This window comes from Gallus gallus, chromosome 5 (genome assembly GCF_016699485.2).
Source record: "Gallus gallus isolate bGalGal1 chromosome 5, bGalGal1.mat.broiler.GRCg7b, whole genome shotgun sequence".
Taxonomy (NCBI): domain Eukaryota; kingdom Metazoa; phylum Chordata; class Aves; order Galliformes; family Phasianidae; genus Gallus; species Gallus gallus.
In genome coordinates, this window is record NC_052536.1 from 27074072 (window position 1) to 27101540 (window position 27469).

General features: G+C 40.7%; 1 protein-coding gene across 3 annotated transcripts in view; it reads left to right on the plus strand.

The window, feature by feature from the left end:
• Window positions 1–18372, plus strand: part of COX16 (COX16, cytochrome c oxidase assembly homolog) — a 38798-nt gene extending 20426 nt beyond the window's left edge. For 2 of the 3 annotated variants that reach the window (NM_001197057.2, XM_025150715.3), the window contains exons 3-4: window positions 4981–5043; window positions 17198–18372. In NM_001197057.2, the coding sequence (NP_001183986.1) occupies window positions 4981–5043; window positions 17198–17314 (180 nt within the window). In that variant the 3' untranslated portion in view covers window positions 17315–18372. Of the gene's footprint in view, window positions 1–4980; window positions 5044–16760; window positions 16890–17197 lie in introns of those variants that run through there. The other variant, XM_025150716.3, reaches the window with a different exon arrangement.
• The last annotated feature ends 9097 nt before the right edge of the window (window positions 18373–27469 follow it).

The following is a 27469-nucleotide window of genomic DNA, read 5'->3' on the forward strand; positions in this document are numbered from 1 at the left end:
TCATGTACCAAAACTGTGGGAAGTGCTTCTGAAATAAGATTTAATATTGCTCCTTTGGAAATGTCTGCATTGATTTCTGTCAGAGGCTGGTTTAAATATATATATTTTTTGTTTAACTGTCTGTGTTCTATGCAGATCTTAGGAGAGAGTCGAAGGACGTGAGCCTGAGTGTTAGATTTGTTCTCAGTATCACCTCAGTATGCAGAAGCATTCCTGTCCAAACCTTACATACATGTTTTCTGTGTATTGTAAATTTGGAATAATGTAGTTAAAGGCTGGGAAAGCAGCCACATGTAATGCTGTGTTTTCACTTGCCCTTTGCTCTTGCTGATGCTCTAACCTTTGTTCTCTTACTGCCTTCAGCAGAATGACACTTAGCTGTAGATTACAGGCACTGCCCTAGTCTTGAGATGTGTCATTTCATGTCCACAGCTGCCCAGGCTGCTTATAAACCACAGGTTGGAATATCTGTGACACAGGCTTTTGTAACAACTTATTGGAGTGTTTCCTCAAGGAAAATTTAAGTTGTTCTGCTTCAGATTGTTGATTTTCCATCTAGAGGAGCAGACACGATCTATGTATTTGAAGATGGTATTCTATGGGACAGCCTGAACTGGTGGTTTTTGCTTTATACTAGATTTAAAAAATGGGTGTGGAGAACAAAGTGCAGGATTTCATGTAAGCAGTCAATTTTGTGGGCTGTCTGTGTTGTGGATGCTGCAGGAGAATTGTAGCCCATCTGTTTATGCTGGTGTGAGCAGATGGGGGGGGGGAAAAAAGCTTAATTCATGTTCATTAAATCCCATCCATCGCCCTTCCCATTTCTAAAGTAAAAGCTGAAATCTTTCAGTGGGATATTATTTTGTGGAGAATTGGGTAAGAAAGAATACCAGTGTTTTAGTAAAAATAACTAACTAGTTTTAGGGTAGACGAGTCTTCTGCCTTCTGGAAATGTTTGCTAGAGGGAAAATGTTCTGAGGCTGGTGTGCCAATATTTGGTCAGGCCCTGGACGCTGATGTACGGCTGATGTGAGAGGGGCCTGTTTAGGCACAGGGCTCTCCTCGTGGTGTGGCTGTCCCCTGACAGCATTGCTGTGTAGCATGAGGGAGCTCCCAGTTTTAGAAGATGTACTGTACTCAGAGCTTGGCCTGCCCTAAAACCCCAGCCTACAAATAGTGAGAAGGTATGGGTAAGGATAACGATTGTTAAGGTGGGCTGTCTGAATTGCACGCCTGGGTGTGCATTTGTTGTGAGTGACAGAATGCTGCCTTGAAAATCAGAACATGGGTCAACTCCTGTCTGAAGGCTGAATGGGGGATGACACTGTTTGCCTGCTCTAATGCACTGGGGTAGTTGTGGTGTTCTCTGGGCTCCTTGGTGGCTGAGCCACCCTTTGGGTATCCCTGAGTTAAAATAAGCAGTGTTCACAGCTTTCACAGTCAGTGTCTGTATTATTTGCTTCTAAACCAAAATGAATTGTGGTCACTGAGGACCAGCACAGAGCTATTAGCTAGAGAATTTTTAGTAGCAGTGCTCCTAGGTTTAAAACCACGCCAGGAATATTTGTGTTGCAAATAAATATTCCCTTTCCCAAGAGAACACACAGGGGCTGGCAGCTTCTCACAGCACGCTGCTGAAGGGCCCGGCCTGGTAGGGGTTGTGGGCTCGAGGTGTTCCTGCCCACCTCGAGGAGATGCTCGTGGTCTGCACCCGGAGCCAGGCTTGGAGGAATATGCACCAGCTGGTTTGAACTGAAAGACTGGAACGTCAGCTTAACATGAGAAATGGGACATCTTTTAAAAGGATTTTAGGGACTTACAGACTCAAAAAGTTGCCTTACTAAATTTTCTAGGCATGTTTTTGTGATTTGCTGCCTAAAGGTTTTTTTTAAAAGTGTCTCTCTTTGGTAATCTTGAGTACCTTTAGAAGTCTAGTAAGGGTAAATATGAAGGTATGGGAGCTTGTGAGATGAGACAAAATTTTAGTTCAATAACTTTGCTCTTTAAATTTTTGTTGAGATTTGTCTGTATACCTGCCCTTGTGTTTCTGAGTGATAGAATGCAAAATGAACTCGTATAGAGCAGAATACTCTAAGAATGTCTTACTCATGTTGCTATGAGCTCTGCACAGAAATGGTAAGGGGTGAACCTGCTTTATGGAATGCTGTCTTTAATACCGCTGGTGTCCAAGGCTTGCTGATGGCTTCTCATGAAAGCTGTCCAGATACTTCTACTGTGCCTTTCAGTAGCTTTTCAGCAATAATTTAAAGTTGCGCAGTAATTGAAAGAACAACATGCGTCTTTGAATTCCATTTTTAGTGACAGAGCTTGGATTTAAATGGATCATAAAGGAGTATCAGAGATCTAGCCCGACAGGCAGTAGGCTAGTGCAAGAGGATGTTGTCTTCTGCTCCTGCCTGCCTCCTAAATGATGGTGCAGAGGTTACTGCTAGTGCCAGGCTGTGAGGGCACTTGGGCTTTGCCATTTCTCATCAGCTTTATCAATGGGGATTTGTATCCACAGCATAGCTGATGATTCATTTCAACACGTGGCTGAATACTTTCAACAGCACGTGCATTGGCATGGCAGTCAAAAAGAAGCAAAATGTGTGTACTTGTGCTTGGCTCTTGTGGAAGGTATGTGATATGTGGCACTTCTCTGGTTCTACCCACACTGTGAGTGTTCCTGTTACAATGTGGGATCGTGGTTCCTACTGATATTCATCTGCCTTTTCAGAATAGCAGTAGGACCGTTATGTTTCCCTTTTTTCTTACTGTGTTGTCACAAGGATAACACAGCATGGTACAAATGCTGGGAAAGCAGAGCTTCGGTGCACACTTTCCCTCAACTACCCTATTGGTTCTAAAAATTATTTGTGACCTTCTATTTAGATTTGGCAACTGTGAAGTGGGGCTTCACAGCCAAGGCTTTAGAACATGTGTGACTCGATGTCTGTGCAGAGTCAAGTGCATTTTATTTATACATCATAGGTAAGTAAGTAGGGAACAGGAAAGGTTAAGATAAGAGGAAATACATCTTTGCTTCCTGGTATTTTTGTGCAACTTCATGCAAAATACCACATCCTGCAGGTTGGACTTGAGTCTTTTATCGACTTGTCAAGTAAATATTAAGCGCTTGCCAAGGTGTGTGCATCGTTTGCCCTCAAGATAGGGTTTAACTGCTATATTTTTTCAGTAAATTAATTTGCTGAATAAAATCTGTGCTTCTAAAGAAGCACTTTCTCTTTGTTTCTTGTTTATTGGATAGTGGTGGTTTTTTTCTAAGAAATGTAAACTATCCTCTTTCATTACTGCACTTTTGTCAGTATTACAAAGACAACATGGAACAGTCACAAGTTCTGGGATGCCTGGGATGTCTCTGCTTTAGCCAGTCTTCTCCCTTCATAGAGGGGAGAATAAATATGGAAGGAAGTATGAGGACAGAAGGACCTTCACTGCTCGTTTCCCTTTACCTTGTAGGAGTTAAGTTATGGCTGCAGCTCATTAAGTAAAGATGCTGCTCCAACCGTGTTATCTCAGGTGTCTTCTTATTAACTGAAGGGAGAACATAGGAGGAAATGAAACTCCCTCTTTCTTGCTTCTTCACCTGCTGGAGCATTTATTTCCCCTTGTCCATATGTGTGCTGTGAGAACGCTAAGCGTAACAAATGGTGTTTGCATTTAGTTCTGAACACACTGAGGTCCGCGATCGCTCTCATCTCAGCGAACACAAGCTCCGCAGTGTGCCTGGCCGCCCAGCAAGGTCCCGCTTCTGCGCCTGTGATGGATGGGTTCGCTGCTCTAATGAGGCATGGCTGTTGTTGGAGGTCACAGTCACAGAAAGGGAGAGGCAATCTGTCTGCAACGAAGGGCAGTTCTTTGCAGGCCTTGAATACCAAGGCACAGACATAGCATCTCATTTTTTATTTGGTGTAGGAGACCAATATAGGGCGGAATCTGAAGGTAGAAACCAGGCAAGTTCTCTAACTTGTGTTCCCTCCTTCTTCTCTAGACTGATTTTAGATGTTCAGAGCTGACGGTGATAAGGATAACGGAGCACTTTTCGGTCACATCGAGAAGCAGCAAATTAAGAATAACAACTTTTGTTCATTGAACTGTTCATAGTTGAACTAGTGAACCATAGCTGTAGAACTAAATACATTGCCAGTCCCCTCACACATCTATTTGTTTAACAACATTTGTATTTAAGGTCTAAAAATGAGAGTGAATTGTGGTAGATTTGATATTTTAATTGATTAGCCTAAAGACTGTGTTTGAGTACTGCACATCTGGCTGATTTCTGTTTGAGGAGAAAGAAGATGAAACACTCTCTAAGGATGAAGAATGTTTCTGCTCTCAGGCCTTTTAAGAAAGGCTTAGCAAGGGGAGGGATGAGCACAGCTCCCTCTGGGCTCAACTGCATGAAATTTATCCACTGTTGGTCACTCATATTTCTGTTCTTGGGTTTGTTCTTTGACTAACTGTAGGTTGGCAGTGATTGCCAACATTGTTGGTATAGAATCAAAACTAGGAAAGAGCAGCGTGTTCATCAGAAAGCTAGAAATTTGACTTGTGTGGACTTTGTAAAGCAGAGTGTGTTGCATGTCTGTTCATGGAACACACCATTCAGGAGTAAAATATGCAACATGATAGCAGTTTTTCCTTTGGTTTTCTATTGTTTGTTTAAGGCTTTGTTTACTTCAAAACTGTCCATCTAAACAGTTTCAGGTGGAAGCATCTAATGTCATGCAAGTGTGGGTCTAATTGCAGATGTGCTTCTGGTTTGATGTGAAAATTTATTGACTTGTCTCTTTTCAGCCCAGTTCTTGCACTATATTTGTCATACCAGTATCTGAACAAACGGCATATATTTAAAGGAGAGGAGGGATTACATGTACCAATACTTAGTTTATTTGAGGTTTAAATTTCTTTTAAAAAAAGAATCTTAAAGGCAAACTTATATATTTATATATTTTACAGGTTGATCCTGCTTTGAAGGAAAAATTGAAGCAGAACAATGTGACGTTGGAGTCTGAATATGAGGTAAAATAAATCTGTTGCTTGGGGCTCATAACCTTGGCTACCCTTTACTACCCTAGCTGCTGGTGGGGTGGGTCTGTCCCTATCTAAAATTAGATCAGCCATCTGCCTTTGACTCACTGATGTCCAATAAAAACAAGTTTTTATGTAAAGAAAGATTTTTGAACATGCAGTACTTCTTTCTGAACACAGCTTTACTCTGATGCCCAGGTGCCAAGTACAATGCTACAAATAAATTTCACTATATCTGTGGTTTACCTGGTCTATAAAAGTAGAGCTGATGCTGGGCTTAGATGGTATGTGTATATGTCAACACTTCTGCTGCATAAGTTTTGACGATCTTTAGCCTGAACAGTGTACTTGATGTGCTGCCTCTTACCATTTCTTGCTTTTTAAACTTCTGTATAGTTTTCAAACAACTCTGATTACTTTTTCACTATTTCAGGGCGTTTTATAGAGAAATACTTCCTTCTTTCCTCCACAGCACATTTTCTTCAAACATTACTGAGCTCCAAAATGGCTATTTTGTCCAGTTTAATTTTTAGAGTTTCATAAATCTTCAGGCGTGCAGAAAACCTTGTTAGGAGAATTGGAAAAAGGCTCCTTGTATCTAGAAGCAAAGAATAGAGCTATTTCAGATAATTTTTAATGTTTTAAAATTGCACAGATCAGACGTTCAGTTAACACTTTGTCTGCCACTGTGGTCTTCCCAGTGAATATAGCATTCAACATTCCTGTCACAAGCACTTCAAGAGCTTGATTGCACCCATAGCTCTCACACTTAAGTGTCCAAATGGTGTTATACGGTCTTGCTAATAAAACCTTTCTATTACATTACTCTTCTGTGACTCGTCTCTGAAAGAACTCTCAACCTTTTGCACTTTTATGTATGTAATTTGGCAGAACATCTGCCTACCTGTCAGACTTATGACAACGCTCTACCATTATTGAAAATGGTTTGGGGCCAACCCTGTTCTATAACAAGCTGTGTTCTGTGGTGTGGGAAATAAAAAGTTTTGATCTTTGAGTACGTGTGGGAAGCTCAAGTGGAAACTCAAAACATACAAATCCACTCAGTTCCGAATGCCTCTGCAATTACTCTGTATCTCATTTTCCATAGAATATGTGTGTCCACTCTGATTCATTTATACAAAGAACCACAAGCAGTAAAAAGAACCGCTTCTCTCCATTTAACTCACTGCCTAACCACAAAATCAACTGATCTGTATTCAGATATGCTTAGATTTCTTTCCAGCAAGATAAGTAAATAGTTGAAGGATAATATTTAAATGGCCATAATTGCATCAGCTTTATGGATAAATCAATGGTAATAGGATGTGGCTAGCATAACAATGTATTACAAGCCTACTCAGGTAATGAGGCTCCTTCCTGATAAACAGAAGTGACAGAAGCAATCTTATTTTTTCTTAATCTAAACTGCTGAGAGTTCTCATGCTGAAACTTTTCCAAAGCAGTGCTTGAGTTTTAGGGAGGGCACACCAGTACAGGAAAACAAATGGATATGAATTTCCAAATAATCAGAAGAGACCCAGATCACTGTTTTGGACTCCAGTCTCAGTGTGTGCTTTACTGGGAGCGCTGACTTGCAGGCAGGAGGCATACTCATTCCTTGCTTCAGTGAAGCTGGTGGAACCACCAGCAGTTTGGCAGTCAAGCGTGTACTTCACAGCCTCTCTGTCAGTATTTGACAGTTTTAATCAATACTTACTGCCTCTCTATTCTGATGGACAAAATCTAACCAATCACCGAGTTACTGCTGACATTTAGGAGAGCAGTTTTCTGTGGACCCCATGTGGTCCAGCTCTTAAGAACATCTAATTCTATAGTTAGGTCACATTGGGGGATTACACTGGTGGTTGTTACTAAATATGGCGCGATAAGAGAACAAGGGCAGTTTAAAAAAAAAAGTTGCTGTTTTAATATGTGAAGCCTTATTTTACGGTATTATTAGCATTATATCTGCAGCTGTTACTGAGAGGACCAAGCCAGCTCTTTTGAAGTATGATTGTTTGATGCATGAAAATGTCCACTGCTCTCCCCTCCCCCTGACTTTTAAAGTTATCTTCTTGTCCTTACAAAAGTCTACATGTTGAATATGTACTGGATTCTTTTAGAACGTAATAATTTCTGCTTAAGGGTATACCATTACTGGATTATTACAGAAGACAACAACAGTTCTCATATTTCATGCCTGTTGAAGTCTGCACTTTTTCTTCAGTGTGGTGGTGGTAAGAAAAGATTTAACCACAGATATGAACAACTTACAGCAAGGAAAGTAACAAAGATGTTTTTATCTTCTTGTTTACTAAGTACTGTCCTCTCAAACTAAACAAAGTTTACCTTTTTTCATATAAGAGTGTTTCTGGAAAGCGCACTGATTTGAGCAAGATTGAATTCGCATCTGGATTACATACTGCATTTCTTATATCTCAGATCTGTTAGTAATGCCATTTACTATGAGGTTGTACCAAAGGAACAAGCTGCCTTTGCATGTGCTCTCTGTTGTTTAGGCATTCCTCTCACACACTGGTATGTCCTCATCCAGCCAATTAGTCCTTGCTGCTCCCTTTTGCCTAATAAATCACGGCTCTGTCCACTAGTGACACTGGTACTAATGGAAATGTAGTTCTGCTGCTGAGCTGTGCCTTGTAGAACACATTGTAAAAAATGTCAAGTTCTTGACCTGTGACAAAAGTCTAGAGTATTGCATTTGAAAGTGCAAAAATACTGTTTGGAAGAGAGGGGTAAGGAACTGATTATTGCGATGAACTTTTTGTGGGTATCTAACAGTCAGAATATATTCCTTGTCACTGTTTAAATGTAATGCCAAAATTGCATTCTGATTTTGGCGTTTTGTTTCTGTGCTTTTGGGAAAACAGTGATGTAGTACACAGTGAAAAAAAAAAATCCTGCTTCAATTATTCACATCAGATCCTGAAATAAAGAATTGTTGCTTAGGGTTTTCCAAACAAAAAAACCAACAGCCAACAAACAACCTTAAAAAGAACATATTAATAATCTATAGAATTATAATTTTATGATGGAAAAATCACTTGAGCTTAAATCAGATATGTTTTTAACCAGCGGGGGCTGAAGTACAGTTAAATAATGTAAAATTATTGCTATGAAAATAGTAAATGAGAAAGTAGAGAAGATTGATTAAAGGACATCACGGAGTTTTCTTTTAAGTAAGCTGACAAGTTGACATATCTAGGCAATATTGAGTACTTTTTTCAGTGATCTGGAAGGAACTGTAAAATCATTACTGATGTACGAGTGACACCAAAGTATTGAAGTAGTCAAAGTGTGGCCAGGTAGGTGCTGGGACCTCTTCAGCATTACTTGGTAAGCTGGGCCCATCAAGTGAGCGAAGTACTCGTTAAAATAACCACACTTATCTGCTGAAAAATTGGAAATGCAGGTCAGAGTGGACTGTGCGATGAAATGCAGCAACTCTGGAAAAGATTTAGGAATCACTGAATGAATAATTCAGATTGATCTTCTACGGTGGTGCTGTGGCATGAGGAGCTAATTCAGACTTTATAAATATAAACTGGAATGGCAGATAGTAGGAAGAGATGACTTTTACTTCTGAGTGTGTTATTGATGAGGCTCGTACTCAAATACCATATCTGCTTCTGATGTCCCCATTTTGAACAGGACTTTAATAATCAAATAGGTTGCAGAAAAGGCTGAATTTGTGCACTTAGGGCTTGAGAAAATGCCTCAAAAGAAACTTTAAAGATTTGAATACCTTTAAAGGTAGCTAAAGTAATTCTAGTTTTATATAAATACCTTCATTAGAAGAAAGTGCTAGCTATTGATGAGTTCTCTGATGCAACAAAGATACTAGAAGCAAAGGCCATTATTAACAGATAGGAACATCGTTTGAACATAACAGCAAAAAAAAAAAGGTCTGTGTTACAGAACATTAAATTGCAAAATTTTAAGGTTTTTCTTCAACTGGTTGTGAACTGTTGGACTTGACACAGGATGAGTGAGTACAGTGCTGTGCTGTATGAACACTGTTCCCCTGACTTAATGTATCTCAGTATTTCGCGGATTTTGTTCCTCATAACTTCATAGATCAAATAAAGGTCAGCGCAAGCTTTGAATGGACATCTGACTGTTTGTCTTGAGAATTACAGCAGAGGTATTGTAATTGCAGTGCTAAAATGTTTATCCGGGACAGTTAAAAAATCAAAATCAGATGTACGGTGAGGTGATTTGTGAATATAACCTGTGTATTTACTCTCTAAAGAGTATTCTGTAGATACATCAGAGATACAGATGGGAGGACTGTATTGGAAGGTAATTCCCCAATAGCGGAGGCTGAAATCTGCAAGCATCTTGTTGTTTCCATTGTTGGGATTACTGACTTTGTTGTTATTGTTTCAGAATTAATGTATTGGCCTGTTTGATTGATTTACTTCGGTGTCTGTGAGCTAAATGCTAGTGGCTATGTATCTTGAGCTGTTTGAGAGATGTTAGAAATATTGGGGAAGAAAATCCACACTGGTTTCTGACACCAGGTGACATGAGATGTTGTTCCTTCTTCCTTTAACCCCTTCCCATCTTTTCTTTGTCAGAGTGTTGTTAAGCAAAGCGGCTCTGGACAGCCACAGGTTCTGCCTGTCTTCTGGGCTGTGCATTGGACAAGCACTGGATGAAGCTGTTTGTGTTTCAGTTAGTCAAACGTAAAATGAACTGGGGACTCTTTATTTCACTATAAGTCCTCATCACTTCTGGTTTTGTAGAGAAGGACAAAGTGGTGTTAGCTTGCCATAGAGACTGCCATGGACAAGACAATACAATCAGATAAAGGTGGAATTTAGTGGTGGGTATGGAAAAGGGTCCTTTGCTGAACAGTCCTGTAATTTTTTTTCTCCTCATGCTTATAGCGTATCTCTTTGCATGGGATTTTCTGTAGCCATGAGCTGTTTCTTTATGTGTATTGCATCTGCATGTTTCTTATCCCCATAAGATGATACTGATTTCTCATAGGTGAAAACCAAAGTTAGGCAGCTAACAATGCAGTCAGGCAGCAGACTGGGCTGCTATGTACAAATGTGTTGAACAAATAATCTCCTTTTTCCAACATACACATCTTTGTAAGTGCTTGCATCCTTGTGTGGCTTTTTAACACAGAAGAACTGAGCAGCTCTTATTACATTAGAGCCAACTCTGTGTGTTTTCTGTCACCGAAAGTTAAAAAAAAAAAGTAGTAAAAGTAGGGAAAGCGGCATCCACACAGCACAACTGAATTTGTTCATTTACGGTCCTGGGGGATGCTGCTATCTTCGACCAGGCAGCACTGGGAGCGTTCTTCTGTGGAGCTGACTATATAGAAATGTAAAGCACATCTGTCATTACTGGGCCCCCAGTGGAGAATTGCTAGATCTTTGGTATAAAATAAGTAGCTTTCAGTATAGTGTACGGGAAGTTAGCCACATGGTTGAGGCTTTATACGTTCCTTGCATTTACTGCCTCTGAAGTGGATACAGCAAAGCAGATAGTGTTTATGGAATGGACAAAAAAAGAAAAGAGAAAGCAAAATTAACATGAAGCTGCCAATGAAAAGCCTCACTGCCAGGTCACTGAGATAAGAGCTTTCTTAGAAACTATCTGGAATATTCTGTTCCTCAAGCTGTTTGAAATACTTCAGAAGATTGCTGTACAGTTCTCACACACTCTGCTTGCTTCTCAAATTATTGTTGACCGTCTTTATTTAGAGCTCACAGTACAAACATACTGTGAATTGCAAGTTACTGTCAGAGAGTGGGATGCTGTGTGTCTTACAAAATGTATTGATCAAGCAGGAGAATGAGGTGGTGCTGGAGACTGATCCTGGATACTGGGCAGTTTTGAATGAAATAATCAAGATTTTAATAATTGAGTGGTCGCGTTTCCTGTTTAACCCCTGTTGTGATGTGTCTGGTTGAGTTGAGTTTTGCCCAAGAAGAAACCATATTATTAGTTTTTTTTTAGTTTTGCTGGAAGAAACCATTGAGAAGTTACCAGGCTGAAGGAAATGCTGTTAATGTGTAGATCCGCAATGCTCCATCCTGTTCATGGCGTCTTCCCAGCAGGTCACTGGGCAGGCAGTGTTCCACTGTGTGATCTTACAGCTCAAACAGGAAAATGGAGGAGGTTCAAACCTGAAATATACTCCAGCCAAAGTAATATTCCAGACTTTACCTCCTAAAACTTCCTCTTTATTCTTGGAAAAATTCAGATAAGAGCCTCAGTCCTTCCCAGGTACAACATTTTGAGGACCCATTGGTTCAGATAGGTTGAGTGATATGAGTATTTTCGAGTTACTTGTTCGCTGTGCCATCAGCAGTATCGCTCAGAAGTATCTTTACTGACCCTGGCAGTACAGTGGGGGACCAGCACCCATATCAGTGTCCTCATCAAACATTTGCCCAGTGACACAAATCAAAAGTTGCCATTGATGTCATTTGAAAAACTATTTTTGGCTGGAAGGATTGAAGTTGCTCAGCTAACAGCTGGCCAAAGCCATAGTTTTTCAAAGAGAAAAGCATTCTGCTTCAGCATATAAATTGACAAGCGAGTTCTGGAAGAGAGATGTGCTGAAAATCAGCAGGAAGGTATAGAAGAGAAAGGAAGTTGTAAAGAACAGCAACTCTGTGTGTTGCTGGAGCTGGCTGAGGCCAAGATGGGGGCGGTGCTGTGTGCAACACAGGTTTAACTCAGCAGCTTGGAGAGCTACACCAGTTAGTGCAGTTGGCTGCTGATAGAGTGTGGTTACTTTGAGGTAGTCATGTAAAGGCTTGGATTGAAGTTTAATTTAACATTATTGTTGTAAAACTCCTCTAGTTATTTCTTTTCTTATGCTCACACGCATCTGTTAGTTTAACAGTGGCACCTGATCATTTCTTCTGCTGGTAGTCTCTTAGCCCTTTCCCTCTGATATTCATTACAGCTTTTTTTCTCTCACGTAAGAAGCCTGCAAAAGCCTATTCTTCAGATCTCTTCAGAGGGAAAAACACCAGGTGTGACTTGCAAGTCCAGTGTATTTTAATCCTTGTACAACACTTTTTAGTTTAGATGTTCAAGAGTATTTTTTTTTTTAATAATCATTAGATCTATTTTGCCAAACTTTAGATACACACAGTGAAAAAGTAGTTCACACTTGAAAGTATATTTCAGTCCAAGTAAGAGACTTGAAAGAAACCTCTGTGTTGCCAGCCTAAAAATTCAGCAGGCATTTGTGGGCTCCAGATCGGGACAGGCTGGGGAAATCCATCTGCTCTTCCTCCTAGCCACAGGCCTGGAGGGTTCAGGTATGGTTTGTTGCTCTTACTGCACTTGTGCATTGCAAAAGATCTTGCATCTCCTTCAGCCAAGCTCAGCTTTCGATAGTTGAAAAAGAGCTTGCACACATCCCGAGTGTCTGTCCCTCTTCTAGAGGGTTCTGCTGTAGAAACCAGGAAAGACCTTTGCAGAGTTCACTAAGATGCAAAGTTGGCAAGATCGGACACTTAACATCCAGAAGTTTCTCACTGCTGTTAACTTGGCTCAGTCTCCCAAAGTGTAAATTCATAAAATAAACCTCAGTAAGCAGCTTTTTACTTCCAAGCACATGTTAACCGTAGCTTAATAAAACTTCCATATACCAGGGAAGTGGAAGCTGTGCTAAACATACTTCATTGCTTAATTCACTGTGGAATTTGCTGAATTTTGGACATTTGATCTTGCAGGTGTAATATTGCACTTGTGCTGTTCTTTATATGTTGACTGTTTCAGAATTTCATTCTTGATGAAGGAAAAAATGATAAAGCAAATGACCCATGCAGCTTGAGTTCTTTTGACTTCATCTGTAATGCTCTGTAAACTCTTTGAACCCAGAAGCCCATCTTGGGTGCTGCCCGGGTGTGATGCATAAATAGCAAGTTATTTTGTGAGATTTAGTGTGACTTCCAAGATTTTCACATGAAGAGTGAAGGAGGAAGTCATGGCAAAGTCGTGTAACTATATAGTTCTAAACAACTACCTTAATTGTTTGTTTTATTAAGTAATTTGTATCACTGTAGCATCTTCACACAAGATTATGAGGGCACTCTGCAAGCGTTGAGTTGCAAACTTGATGATACCTCTGAGATGAAGGCAAGCACTTCTCATTCTTCCAATTGGGAAAAAAAAAGGAATGGACAATTTGCGATTGCAAGTCTATGATACAAATCCTTTACAACATTGCCAACTAAAGATATTCCTGTTCACTCTCAGTCCTATGATTCCTTCTGCCATGCCATTTAAAGTGTTTGCGTAGTCTTATGTTTAAATAGAGTTTATTTGTAACACTGTGTCCCAATGTAGTTCAGTTTTTCTGATTTGGAGCACAGCCCCACAGTGCTGAATTGGCCAAACTAAGGGGAAAATAACCTATGGGGAAAGAGCCTCTTAACCAAGCTCATGATAAGTTAATTGGTTGTGCTGTAGGTTAATGGCATTGGGTCCTACTGAAGGTAGCAGCAAGAACTATTGGTTTAATCTGTGTGGATTTTGCCAGTCTTTAGTAAAGCTAAAAAAGAGAACTAAACCTGCAGAGACTTAAATGCAAAAAGCCCACATTTCTTCCCTTACTGAGCAAAAATATTCTGGCCATAGCATTTAATTTCCTGATGTGCTTATGTATTAATAATATAAAAACTAGACATTCTCTAGTTGGAAAAAAAGAGAGGTACCTCTTTTTAATCTGAGGGATGCTAATCACAGATAATTAAATCACAGATAATTAAATATAAAATTTTGTCGCATCCTAAGCAAGGTGAATGAAACCAAGATTTTATTATGAAAATAAGATGTCAGAGATATGGCTCTGGGAAAGTGCTGTGGAAAAATTGGTAATAAGGCCAAAGCAATGTGATGATAAAGTTGAGGCTTTCAGTCCCTCAGAAGACAGGAAATATAGTGTAATCCTTAATTCTGCACCTCTGCATCTCGGTGTCAGAACGGAGTTCCTCAATCTATCTTTCATGGACTTCAAGCTGTTTTGACAGTCTAGCAAGAACGGCCAGGTTTAATGCATTTCTTTCATTGCTTCTCTCAGCCACAGAATGTTCTTCCCTAGCTAAGCTTTTATCTGCAAATGGGGTTGCTTACTATAATAATGGGAAATAATTGTCTCTTTGAATTAGAGTCATTTCTTTCTATGGCACTCGTCACAGAAGTTATTGCAACGCGCTATGCAATAAACAGGATTCTCACATGTAGGAAGCAGACTACAGCCAAACGTTTATTGCAAGTGGCAACTCTGAACCAAGTCCATCATTGCAGCAAGGCTCTAAGCGCATTTTTGCCCATTTGGGTTTGTTGTGGCATGAGAGTGATCCTGCAGGAGTAGAACTCAAACTCTTGGAAAAAATAGTTATTTCACTGTAAGGTTGACAGAGGATTCTGGCTTCTCTTTACTAACCAACCAGCCAGATATTTGAACCAGCAGCTCAGAAATGAAGGCTTTTTGCTGTCCTCGGCGGTGCGCTGGTGCCAGGCGGGCTGTGTAACAGAAGTTCTAAAAGTCAGCTGCGTGGCAAAGAGTTGAACGTTTCTTTTTGTTCACTGTGCCTGCCTGCATAACTGCATTTTTTTCTTGGATTTACAGCTTCTGTCAGCCCTGTACTTTTAAGAGGCAGTTCAGCTGATTTAGGAAGTGAATCAGTAGATTTAATGGACTACACTGATCTTACTTTAAACAGCTAATTTTCATTATCCCTGGGGCTATTTGAGACGAGCAGGGAAAGCGGGGCTGGTCTAATCTGATTACATTTCATTGTAGTCTCCAATGATTGACTATTTAGTACATTTGACTGGGAGAAAAAGCTCCTCACTTTTAAAACTACCAGACTGTATGGATTTAGTAAAAGCTGGAAGTGGTTTGCCGTCTTTATGGTGAAATGAGGTGGGCACAGTACAGGTGGCTAAAAATAAAATAACTGAAAGAAAAAAAATCTACAACAAGAAATCCAGCCAGGTTCACTTCATTTGGAAGAAACACCACCCTTCTGCCTGAATTCTAACAGCACGACATGGCTTGGGCGCTCTGAGGAAGCCTTGTAGCTTTGTATCACGCGCTGCACCTAATCAGAAGAGAGGAAGAAGTTACCTTCTTTTATGTCAATATAAAGAAAATAAATGAGAAAAATGTTTCTTTCTGCATTCAGTAGACTCTTTAATTCTTTGTGTTTTAATTGACAAAAAAGCACTCTGCATAGATCTCATCTGTTCTGTAGTCTGAGGCAGTTGCGTTTACTGCAGAGAGCTGTGGTAGCTTTATTCTGTCGCTAGATCACAGTGTGTTTTCCAGGTACTTCTACTCTTTCCACTGGAAGAGTTTAATAAAGCTCTCTGAAAAGCCATTGTGAAGTTTCAGGGAAAGATTAATACAAACTTTTGGTAAGGTTCTCCAGTATGCATCTCTCTCTTGATAGATTTATACACCGTATCTTTGGGTACTACAGGCTTTGTGGTATATATTTTAAATGCTGTTTCTCGTTCGGATTTTGTGAGCTGAGCACCCTTGGGAATAGTTTAGAACTTCACAGCTGTGTGGTACCTCCGTGCTTAATAAAATCAGCAGGCCTTCCATCTGTTAAAGCACAAGATTATTTTTAGTGTAGTTTCCTTGAAACTTCTACCTCAAACTTCTACCTGAATCAGGTGTTGAAGTCTGAATTTGCAGAGTGGATAGTTGCTGATGCATGGGATGATGCGTACCTTCCCTAAGCACCCTCCTTCTCCCTCCTCCCAGCTCAGCTCAAATCCGTTCCAGCTGAAATCAAATAGCAGCTAGTTGTAAGATATGTAAAGTAGTGAAGACCATGCTTCGGAAAGAGCTGTGCCACCTCCACTGTATGAGAAACTCAGCTGCTTCTACCTCGTGAAAGTCTGCTGTGTTTGTGTGCGTGTTGTCGTAGATCTTCTGTTGAGTGCTGCCTAATTTCTTTTGATATCTGACAAACCTCATTGCAAATTGTAGAAGTGGCAGAAAACTTATATAACATGAACTCATAGTAGCAGGTCTGTTATAGTTGTTGAATTGTTCTGCAGTTATTTTTAAAGTCCCTCAGTATTTGCTATTTTTTTATATAATTGATAGCGTGCAAATTAAACTATGAGCTCGGGCTAAGTATATAGGTTGTTCCAAAAGCAATGCCTCCTATTTATTTCAGTACAAACTACAACAAGTAGAAAGAGCACAATAACACTATTTGACAGAGCAAGCTCTCATCTACAGAGCCTTGGGTAGGATTGGGCTCCAGGTCTGCACCTGCTAGGTGCTTCTGCCTCTCTCCCAGTGGGACTGTGGAGGTGAAGTTTGAGTCCAACAGCAGCAGCTTCCTCAACAGCAGCACTTGATGGGTGCAGTTAGAGGGGCTCCTCTTTTTTGCTGTCCTCTCAGGCTAGATAAAGACTGTGGTGAGTGCCTCATCTGAGTGGGGATAATAGGAATAGGCAAGGAGACCACTTAAAATCTAGCTAGTTTTTAAGTGTATGCTAACAGCTTGGCCAGTAAGCATATCCTATGTATGACTCTGTGAGAGGCCTGTCTCTATCGGATACCACATAAAGCTAGGCAGCAGAAAGCGTCATGCACTTCTCTCCAGTTAAAACTGCATGGATTTGAGGGAATTGCACTGTTATGTCTCTCGTAGTGCTGGATGATTCCTCTTTTCCAGCAAGGTTCGTATCTGTGCTGACAGAATACTTCAGGTCACTACTAAAAGTGATGCAGCTATACCAACGCTTATCGCTCCCAACTCAGCACTAGGCAGACTTGCACATGAAGAACTGATCTGGAAAACAAGGTGAGCAAAGAAAGAATGAATACAGAAATGCCTTCAGTCATGTTCAGATGCTGTAGGTCTTCCTGTTCTACCTTTCCTTATCTGTGGATAAGTAGTGGCAGTAATGCCCACCTTAATCATTTATGTAGCTATATGAATACTTCCAAATTATTTCTCTTTGTTGTTGAACCACTTTTGGAGGGTGGATGACAGTTCATCACCCCGACGGTGATGCTGTGTCTTGTGCAAATAGAAAACAATTCAGGTTAATGCATATTTTAAGTGATAATGCTTTCAAGGTGACACTTCTGTTTGATGTTTATCTGCAGAAATTGGAACAATCTGACTTGGATAACTGGGAGAACATCAGAGGACCCCAGCTGTGGGAAGATTCCAGGGCTGTTCAGAAGCAGCGGCGGGAGGCTGCCCGTCTCAAGACAGAGTGATTGAGCAAGTCTGCTTTGCTGTCTACAGAGCCAAGTATCAGGCTGGACTACCTTATTTTCTAATCCAGCATCAGGAACAGATTTGGGACAGAAGAATTGCCCTGAGCCATTCATGCCACTATGTATATAACTAAATGTGAGATCAAACCAAAAAGCACTATGTTGTATGAAGTTCTTTGTTTGCATCCATTTGCACAGAATTCTACAGGCTGTATATGAGAGTTCTCAATTAAAAAAAAAAAAAAAAAAAAAAAAAAGCTGATTTTGGGACTATCACAGTTTTCCTTTTTCTTTGTTTTTCAACAACTGCAGTTCAAAAGTGAGGTGCTTCAGCAAGAGTTCACATTTCAAGAGTCATTTCTCAGTGCCACAGTGAAAACAACAGTGCTGTCATCTTGATGTGTGTGACCAGATAAGTGCTGCTTTGGAGAGCCCCTGCGTGACTTCAAGCTCTTAAGCTTGGAAGGAACTCCACAGGCATATGAACTGTTCAGAAACAGTGAGCTTGTTTTTTGCTAAATAATATTCTTGTGTTTCTTTTTCAGGAACTTGTCTGTACAGCACTGTGTGCAGAGTGTCAGCTGGTAATTGGTCAAGTTGCATTTATTTAGCTATGGGCTGATTTTTTTATTAGTTTAACTATCAATGTCTGCATGCAGGCAGGACCTTTGTGTTGGAGCTTCTCAGCTTAAGTTACCAAGACCTGTGCAGTTTTCATGTGAGCAAGCATTGCAACAACATCTTCCTGAAGCACTGTGTAGTGATAAAGCGCATCTTACGTGTATGATTAAGTGTATATTTGTTCACATGCATGGAAATGCTTACCTTTTGATGAATTATTCAGAACTGTCTTTTTGTCTTTGCTGCTTATTTGCTATTAGAGGAGGACATGCTTCTTCAGAGGAATGGAGCACTAGAGCACTGATTAACAGTAGATTCTGGATTCAGAGTATTCAGTGATGCCTTTAGGTAGAAACCTTGGGAACTCACAAACGTGTGGCTTTTCTCTCTGCAGAGGATTTGTCAAATGCAATTGAAATGTACTTTCGGACACTTTATTCAGGGGTAGCTTCCATGTGCTCATGTAAATCTTCCCTCAACATGTAGTTTTTTCAGTCTCTGGTGATAAGGTCCAGTCTTTCTCTAAGGAAGAGGAATCTACCTTGATTTTTGAAGAGTTTGAGAAGCAAGTCATAAAGCAGTAAGTAAAATGTGTTAGCCATGTTTTCTTCAGGCTTTCTCCTGACAGAGTTGTGAAGACCATCGGAATGTGTATCTCATCTGGAACAAGGCTGGAGCTGTTTAGTGTGTTTCCCTGTGCAGAATCATAGATATACCTTTGCTTCTAAATAAATGTGCTAGCAAATAAAAATAACCATGCGAGGACCAGGAGGAGCAGTGCAAGACAAGGCAGATGTATATGCTGTAAGGAAATTATTATAAAAACCTAGAATATGGGGACATTAACCTTTGCTACAACTAGAGAAGAAGGAACATTTCATTGTTTCTACATTCTTTTTTACCTAGAAGTTAATATGATGTTCTCAGGCCAATAAGATATAAAATAGGACAAATAAGGAGCAACTCAAACTACCTAGCTTCCTAAGCATCTTCTCAGCTCCTAAATTCAAATTCTGGTGCAGCTCCACTGGCAGCAGCAAGATTGATTGCTCAGAGTGCAGTAAGTGCAGTGACAGCCTTCTCTGAGCTAGAGCTCCTGCTAACACTAGCACCACGGTGGCTACTAAGGTACAAGTTAGGCCACAGGAATTGCTTCCTTACACTGCCTGGTATGGACCCATCTTATATGGATTCATGTCTATTCCAGAGGAAGTGTCTTCCTTTCTCAGCCTTGATTGAAGTCGCCTTTATTTTGCAGACGGTGAGGAATCAGTAGCTCCCAGTCTTGCAACACTGGCTCACGTTATGGATGAATACTACCCCTGAAATAAGCACATGGCTTTCTAGGAACAGCACATAGGAAAAGTTAACCTCTTCCTTCACGGGAAGAAGATATTTCTCTTTCATGAAGCCCTTATGTGTATCACATTCCTTCATGGCCAAATCACACACAGAAAACAACCCATGTATTTTTAGGAAATTGATACAAGGGGTATTTTGGAATCAGTAATCTTATTTTAACATTTTTGGAATGTGGTTGCAATTAATTCTGTGGAGAACGCTTTTAATGTTGTGATTTAGGACCCAGTTTTGGCTTTTGATATTTCTTCGTGGGTTGCTGTGTTCCCCAACTTCACTTTCACAGGTGCTGTATTTCTTATAGTTTCCGAGGGCATATTTGTAACTGCCTTTGAAATGACATCTCTGGAAAGTGATGGAATTATCTCAGCATCAATGAACAAAAATGCCGTGCAGTTGGAAAACATTTTAACTTGCCCCTTCTCTTCACAACACACGTGAAGTGATAGTCCCCGTTGGACTGAATATTTAGCCATCTTCTACTTAAAAAATCCTACTTTCTTTTTTTCTTCCTCTATTGATTCATTTTTGAATTAAAACAACAATACCAAAAAACCGCAGTAACATTTGGCAGGTTCAGAAGCTGTCTTCTTCATAAAGTGGGTAGAGCTGCCTCAGGAATTTCTCCTTATTGCCATGCATTTGGACGACAGCCTCGTGTCTTATGCTGTGCTTTTCTCAGCAACAGAATTGGAAATAATACTTGTGAAAGTACCAGACTGAGAGAGAGACTATTAAAGTCTCTTAAGTTGTCACACACCCTGAAGTAAAAGACACTCCAGAAACGAGGAGAATTGTAGTTCATAACACAAGAGAGAGAGGCAAACGTTAGTTGGTTTGAGATTCATGCTTATTTTGGCTGTTTATTTTTGAATTATCCTTCTGAAAGCCACTTCTGATCATCTCCAGGGTACCTGGGGACAGCCCTGCTAATTCCTGATTTGTCAATCTGAGCATCCAGCACCTGTGGCTGAGACTCCAGAGGTGATGAATTACAGCTGTCTCCAGGATCGGAGAGCTTTAGCAGAGGGTTAGAGTGAGTGGTCTCTAGAGGTCATTTCCAAGCCCCCGTGAATCTGTGAGTTCAGTGTAGCACCACTGAGTATCCAGCTGGATGGTTCCCAGCTGTTAGCACTGTTTCAGCAGTGGGGACGGCAATGAAAAAGACAAGCAGGATTCTGGGTGGCTGTGCACAGCTGTGACACCACAAAATGAAGAGCATCTCAATCAGCTCATTGGCTAATGGTGGTGACTGTGTTGAAAAACAGTGTTTTGTAGCTGAGAATTTACTCTATCAAATAGTGTTATTGTGCTCTCGGTAACTGTTATAGTTTGCATGGAAACAAATAGAAGGCATTACTTTTGGAGTGACCTAATGAGAGATGAGTGATGGAGCTTCTAAACCAGAGTATAGAATGCAGAAACTTCTTACAAATGTCTTAGATACACCCCATCAGCAGGTGGGAAGCAGTCCTGTGAAGCAGAGGGTCGGTAACACTGACTGGTGTTGGCAGGAACGTGCACAGTGCTGAGCACTTGGACCGGGAGAAACCCATTTCTGCACAGAGAAGCAGCAGCCTGGAGTGATTCAAAGGTGGGTGTTCGGTGGAAGTTTTACACAGTTTTTGCTTAACTGCATGTGCATGTTGATAGGTGAAACTTAAAACAGTATGTTTCACCTTCTGAAGTACATACGTAGATCCTTGCAATTCTCAATGGTCTTGGATTTGCTGTAAGTTGCTGTGTTTGAATTTCCAGCACAAGCCCAGGACAAATTGCACGTTGATTTCCAGCATTTTCTATGGGCTTTTCTTTCTGTAAGAAAGAGGAAAGCCTAAGTATTATCCTTCAATTCAAGCCATGTTTCTTATGTGCACTGGAGAAAAATAAGAAGGGAAGAAATAATAGGAAAGAAAGCGTTGGTCTAAAGTCTTAGAGAAAGCAGAAGAGCCATTTTCACCTGAAGATGAGCACAGAATTTTCCATAAACTTCTATTTTTGGAAAGGCTGCTTTTCTCAGTGTTTTCAGTGGAAAGTTTCTTTTCATCCTCCATTGGAGTAAGGTTCTCAGTAAATGCCCCCTGTATTTTAGGCTAGCTAACTACAAATTTGTATTCAAAGTAAGGTCATTGCTCACTGTTGGCCTTCTTTTCCTACAAGGACTTGCAGCCAGATGCATCCAAAGTCTGGACATAGAAACAAGAACTCCATACAGATGTTTTTCTTAAACTCTTCCTTACCCCAGGAGAACCAAAGCAGTCTTTCCTACCACTGGAATCAGACTGACTGTATTTTCTTGTTAAACATGTGCAGTTAAAGTCCTCCTTAGCACAGACAGGTAATTAAAGTTTCATCCTCACCATCTCCGTCCTGCTTGGGAGGTGTGCTAAAATTAAATTCAACCAAAGGAGCAGCTGTTAATGCTGCAGAAAGGCCATGTAAAATACAGTTATACGTTGCAGATGTGAAAAGTAGAATGTGTTGTGGTCACAGGTCATTTGAGGGAAAAAATAAACAAACTAGCAATAAGGCAGCACTGTGTATTACCCGTCTCCGCGGGACAAATTTATGTGCTTTCACCCAGCATACTTGGGGTCGGGCTCGATGTGCTTTACTTGATGGACAAATAGCTGTACTTAATTTAACATTTAGCCATCTTTCAAGGTGGCAGATTAAATCCTTGGCGTCGATACTGACTCTACTGTGCGTGTTCTGTATCAAATCTGTTCTGTTATCAGGCTTGGGGAGGCCCAGTGGCTCCCAGGAGTCTTGCTTAATCCCTGGAATAATCAGGGAGAAACCCATCAGTCTGTCCTCTAAATGCATTCTCTTCTTTTCCTCCTTTCTCCCAGTGTTCTTCCTAAAAAGTAACTGCTCGAGCTCTGCACTGCTTATTTCTAATGGAGCTGATCGCAAAATGTCCTCTGCTTTTTTTAGTGTTCACTGTCTATTGAGAGTTGAAGAATAGTGGTTTCTAAATTAATTTGAAGACGTCCTGTAAAATGTAAGCTCTGAAACACAGCCCCATTATTATATCCCCTTAAGTATGGCACCCTGCATACACTGGGTCTCCTTTTATCTTTAGATACACAATGCTGTGCTCTCTATTTTATGTACAAAGGAAATTAAATGTATTTTTTTTTCTTTAAAAGATGAGATCTTCATCCATCACCAGCTGTCAGCTCCTAATAATGTTGCCCAGAGAAGTGTTATCTGTGATTTAGTGGCTTTAGTGGACTATCTTTTGTTGAATAGAGGATGGCAGAATAAAATTTCAGCTTAATATAGCTCTTTTCATACTACCTGTGAATAACTAAGGAAAGGAGGAGAGAAAGAGCAAAGAATCTTGGCTTCCCAGCTCAAGTTCCTTCTGTTTTACACTGCATAGGGTGTTTTAGAAAAGAAAAGGAAAGAAAATAAGGAACTAAGAGAAAATAATTAAAAAAAGTGGAAAGAAGAAAAGCTTAGGGACAAAAATAGTAGCAGAAAACAGAGTGTTCTTTCTGACTGGTCCCTCTGGATAGAGGAAAAAGGAAAATCATTTCTGTCTTGGGAGAAACTTCTGGGCTTAAAAACGCTCTTGTCTCAAGTCAGAATGAAAAGTCAGGTATTGCGTTTTGAAAGGTGGTGGTTTTAGAAATGATTTTATTTGAGCGAATGGTGATGTTTTATTTTGCTCTTTGTGATTTCCTGTTCTTGATTCTTTTTTCTCGGGGAGCTTAACTTCGGAAATGAAAAGCCACTGGTCTTAAAAGCATGGTTTTTTTTGTTCAAAAGAACATCAACACGGAATGTTTCAGCAGTTTCCAAAACTTTTCACAAAAAATATTCTCAGTAAGAGTGATTTAACAACATAGATTGCTCTCAATGAACGAGTTACGAGATGTCAATCAACCAGATAGATGGTGTTCTATGATACATTTTTTAACCAACCGTTGTAGTCAGTTCCTCAGTTAATTGGTGAATCCGTGTCTTTCATGCTCAGTGTGGGTGTAGCTACATGCCTCGTGGCAGTGCACAGGTGTGTTACCCCCCACCATGCACAGGGTAAGCTGCATGCTTGCCGTTGATGGGGGATTTGGGTAAGAAGACCTCTTCCTTCCTGTCTCTGATGTTCTGCTCTCCTGGCCGACGACACTGTGGCTTTTACATCAGCTGAGATGCTGTGTCTGAAAACAAGTCCTTCTGTCTCCCTCCTTCCACTAATACTGCAACCTAAACTTATTTCTGTTCATTTCATCTTAAATTACGTTATTTCATATTAAATATTTCAAACAGAGTTCTCATATGCTGTAATATAATAAGAAGAAACCGAGCATTTTTTATAGTCTCAAAAGGGCACTACTCATGTGTAAAAGATAGGTGTAGGTTTCCCATCGTTTTAAGTTACTTGTTGGAGGGGAACTGTTAGGTCAGGGTTGAGCTGGTGATTGAGCACCTGGTGGAGGGGTGTGGCTGGCCCAGAGAGCACAGGCACATTGCTTGCACCTGTGCTCCACACATGAGCAGGAGTGGACTCAGGTGGGAGCTGCCCTGGGCTCATATAAGGGCCGGCCACTGAAGGGAGAGCATCTCTTGGACCTGAGCTGCTTCCTGAGAAGGGGTGCTGCATTGTTAGAGAGCCCCTTCACCAGTTGGGTGAGTTCCAGTCTCCTTTTTGTTTATGTCTATTGGCCTACCTGTGAGTACTGTACCTGGTATCGCCAGGAACCTGTCAGAAGCAGTTCTGCTTCTTCATAAGCAGAACGCATGTCTAGCAATGAAGTGGTTTTTGAGTGTGGAAAGACTCCAGTCCTACTTGTGTTTGTATGCTTGAAGTGACTATAGACCATCCAGTCTGGGGTCAAGTCTTACTGCTGTTCTATCTACCCCACTGCAAATGCTTTTTGTCATGCAAACTTGTGTTCTTGGTACAAAAGTCTGAGATTGCACACATCTCATAAAGTCCTTTTGGTCTGTGTGTTCCCTGTGAAGTGCAAACGTGTGTATTGGTTGTGCTGAACTAATAGCAAAATCATGAACTTGGGGCCCTGTGAATTGGGCTATGGGCTCTGAGTGACGTTGGAAAATCAGAGCACGTTGATGTAATTTTAAATTTCTTCTTTCTTTTGGAAAGCTTATGAGTTTCTTGACAACTCGCCCTCCTTTAGAAGCAAAAGTTTTGCTTAGAACATCCTTCAGCCAGAGCACAAGTTGCATGGGCAGTAAGGTCAGCGGATCTATCTCCTCCAACTCAGCAGGGAGCAATAAAAAGATATTTTCTGCCGTTAAAGATAACCTTGTGTACTGCTAAAGCATGAACAGTGTGTCAGCAAACTGGCCCTGTGAGAATAGTTTATTGATGCTGCTTCAGGTTTCTTGTAACATGCAAAACGGCGTTATTAGGACAGTAGAAAACTGGGTACAGACCTTTCAGGATTATGTAATAAGAGCAGATCAAATACCATCTGCCTAACTTGAGAAATTCTAACTTCTATTCCAAGGAGGCTTGCCCTGGCTCTCCTTGGCAGAGTATACAGAGGCAGCTGCCGATCGCTTTTGTCCTCATCCCATCACCACTTCTCGCCCTCCTAGCTGAAATCAGACGCAGTTCAAGTCCTGACATGTCCTTCTCCTGTCTCTGTGGGGACTTGCAGCAGTCTGGACTCAGTGACTTACTGGCTCTTTTCCATCTGTAACTGCTGTCATTCCTGCTCCATAGGTGACCTGACAGATTTAGATGTCAATTTTGTTAATACTATTTTTTTAAGAAGTTAACATAGGTAAATCCCCCCCAAGGGCTTTGTGTTTCTCCGTTGGTGAGGTTCTGTGACCAGGCAAAAAAAAATAAATCTCTCTTACCCAAGAAGCCCTTACAATACTGTGATGATAATACAGTGGTAATACTCCCATATTTTCCTAGTTTTGGTAGTTCTTAAACTTCCTAAATCCAAACCTAAATGCCCACAGGGAACACTAATCACCAGCCAGGCTTAGTGCATGGAGACCTCACCCAGTGCAGGCTTTTGTACGCGGATCTATTAATTTGCAATAAAAAAGAGGCAGGCAGAATAGAGTGAAGGTTTCGATGGCCCTGATTAAAAAGAAGTTGAATGCTGCTTGGTCTGGGATTTTGTTGGGACACTAGGTGTTTCCATGTCTTGCCTGCCTGGGCTATGACCCGCGCTAGGTACTGTGGTTGGAAGTGGTGCCTCTATCAAACTCACCATGTAACGTGTCCCTGCCTTCCTGGTTATTCATCCTGATGTGGCTGCGGGAGCCTGACCTTCAGAGGAGATTTTGGGAAAGATCTGTGCAACTTTTTCTGGTGAATTTGCTCAGAGCAGTGCCTGGTTTGCTTTCAGTAGGGGACCTGGCTTAGGGATTATATGGAATGCATTATATGGTTGCATCAGTGTAATTGCAATATGCAAGGGTTTTTATTTTTACCAAGTAATCCCTCAGTCACTTATGGAACAGGAAATCATATGTATTATCTCTGGAAGAGACCATGAAATAATACGGTGACCATCTTGTTACTAAAAAAAGGAAAGGTGGGGATAAATAATAAACCACATATCCTGTGCATGCGATCTCTGTGCCTCCCTTCGAAGAGTCCTGTGCAAACCTGGGAGGAGTGGGCTGTCCTTATGGGGAGTGCAGCCACCTCCTGCTGTGTGGCCGTGAGCCTGGCTCATGTATGAATGTGTCATTGTGTTCATCTTTTTAAAATGAATGAATTCTTAGTTTCTGTAATGAACCAGTCACTCAGAAGGCAGTCTTCCATTTTGTTCTTCTTTTTCTTTTGGAGAGGTAACTCATGTTTCTGGGTTTACAGAGCAGCTTGCTTCCATGTTCCTGAAGGAGTAACTCATTATCCCTTAATACAGATTTTATACTCAAACGATCCCTGATCAGTAACTAGAACATAAAGTGCATGTGCTATTTTTGTACGGAAAGATGTCCTCTGTGTTTAACTTTGTAATGAAGTTGCTCCGTGAGGTGTGCACAGACCATCCACCTCCAAAGGGCTTTCTGAGATTTCAAGTAAATACATGGTTTTAAAGAAATAAAAAAAACTAGGGACCCCAAAACAAGTGCTAGAATGCTTCAACCATCAATTTCTCCTATTACATTTTGAAATTGATTACTTTGGAGCACTCAATGACAGAAATACCTTTCAGTCATGTAGCTCTCGTGTGTACAAATTAGAGGCATAAGGGGCATTTTTTTCTGGAAGAATTGTGAAAAGCCAATCTCAGTGCCTGAATTTCATGATGCTGACAACGGTCCTAAACAGAAGTGTTTGTATTTTCTTAATCTTCCAAAGAAATAAATCCTTTTGCATAGTATTTTGCTTGAGGTCAAATTCTCTGTCTAACATCTGAGGACTTGTACCAGGCTAATGTGCCCTGGTTTTATACAAAAACAGCTATGTTGCTGGCTTTCATTTCCTTTTGATCCACTGTTGTTGAGATCTATTGCCTGCCATTTATAGCATTTCCAACCTGTAATTAAAGCTTCTATTCTGGATACCTAACACACAAGCAGGAATTACTGTAACTTAGTATTTGGGTATGTCTTTCAAGCCATAGCAGAGAAAGAAAATGTTTCAGATGTGAGGTAAAAGCATTTAAAGCTAACGAAAGTTTATAGTGATATAATGTTATTTGACTGAACTGTAATTTTATTAACTATTTTCCTATCGTTTTGAGCAGCTTGCTTGCATGAAGTCTGTCTCATCCATGGGCTGAATGTGGTGTTTATTTTTGTTTTGTAGAATTACAAGTACATTGAGCATTTGGAGCAAGAAAAACTGAGGATTTTTATAATCACCTTCTTGTTATCTAAGATCTTCTAGATTTAAGTGCTAATTTGGTTTCTGAGGCCTTCTCCCCTGGGCAGCTGGCAAGGCTTTTCTGGCATGTAGGCACTGAGTGGCTCATGTTCTGGGGGAACATCAGGCTGCTGCATGTGATGAAGCCCTACTCTGTGTCTGCTATAACCTTGGTCTTTTGGCAAGGAAAAGGCTGTACTGGCCTCAAAAAGTAGTTGAAATGGCCAAGTTTGAACTCTACAAGCCTGGAGCTCTTACTGTGCAGAAGGGCATGGCTAATGTTGGAGAGTGGGAGAGGGAATGGTATCCTTTCCCTTTGGCTGGGGGAAAGGGCTGGTAGTCATCCAAAGAGCTAGGCT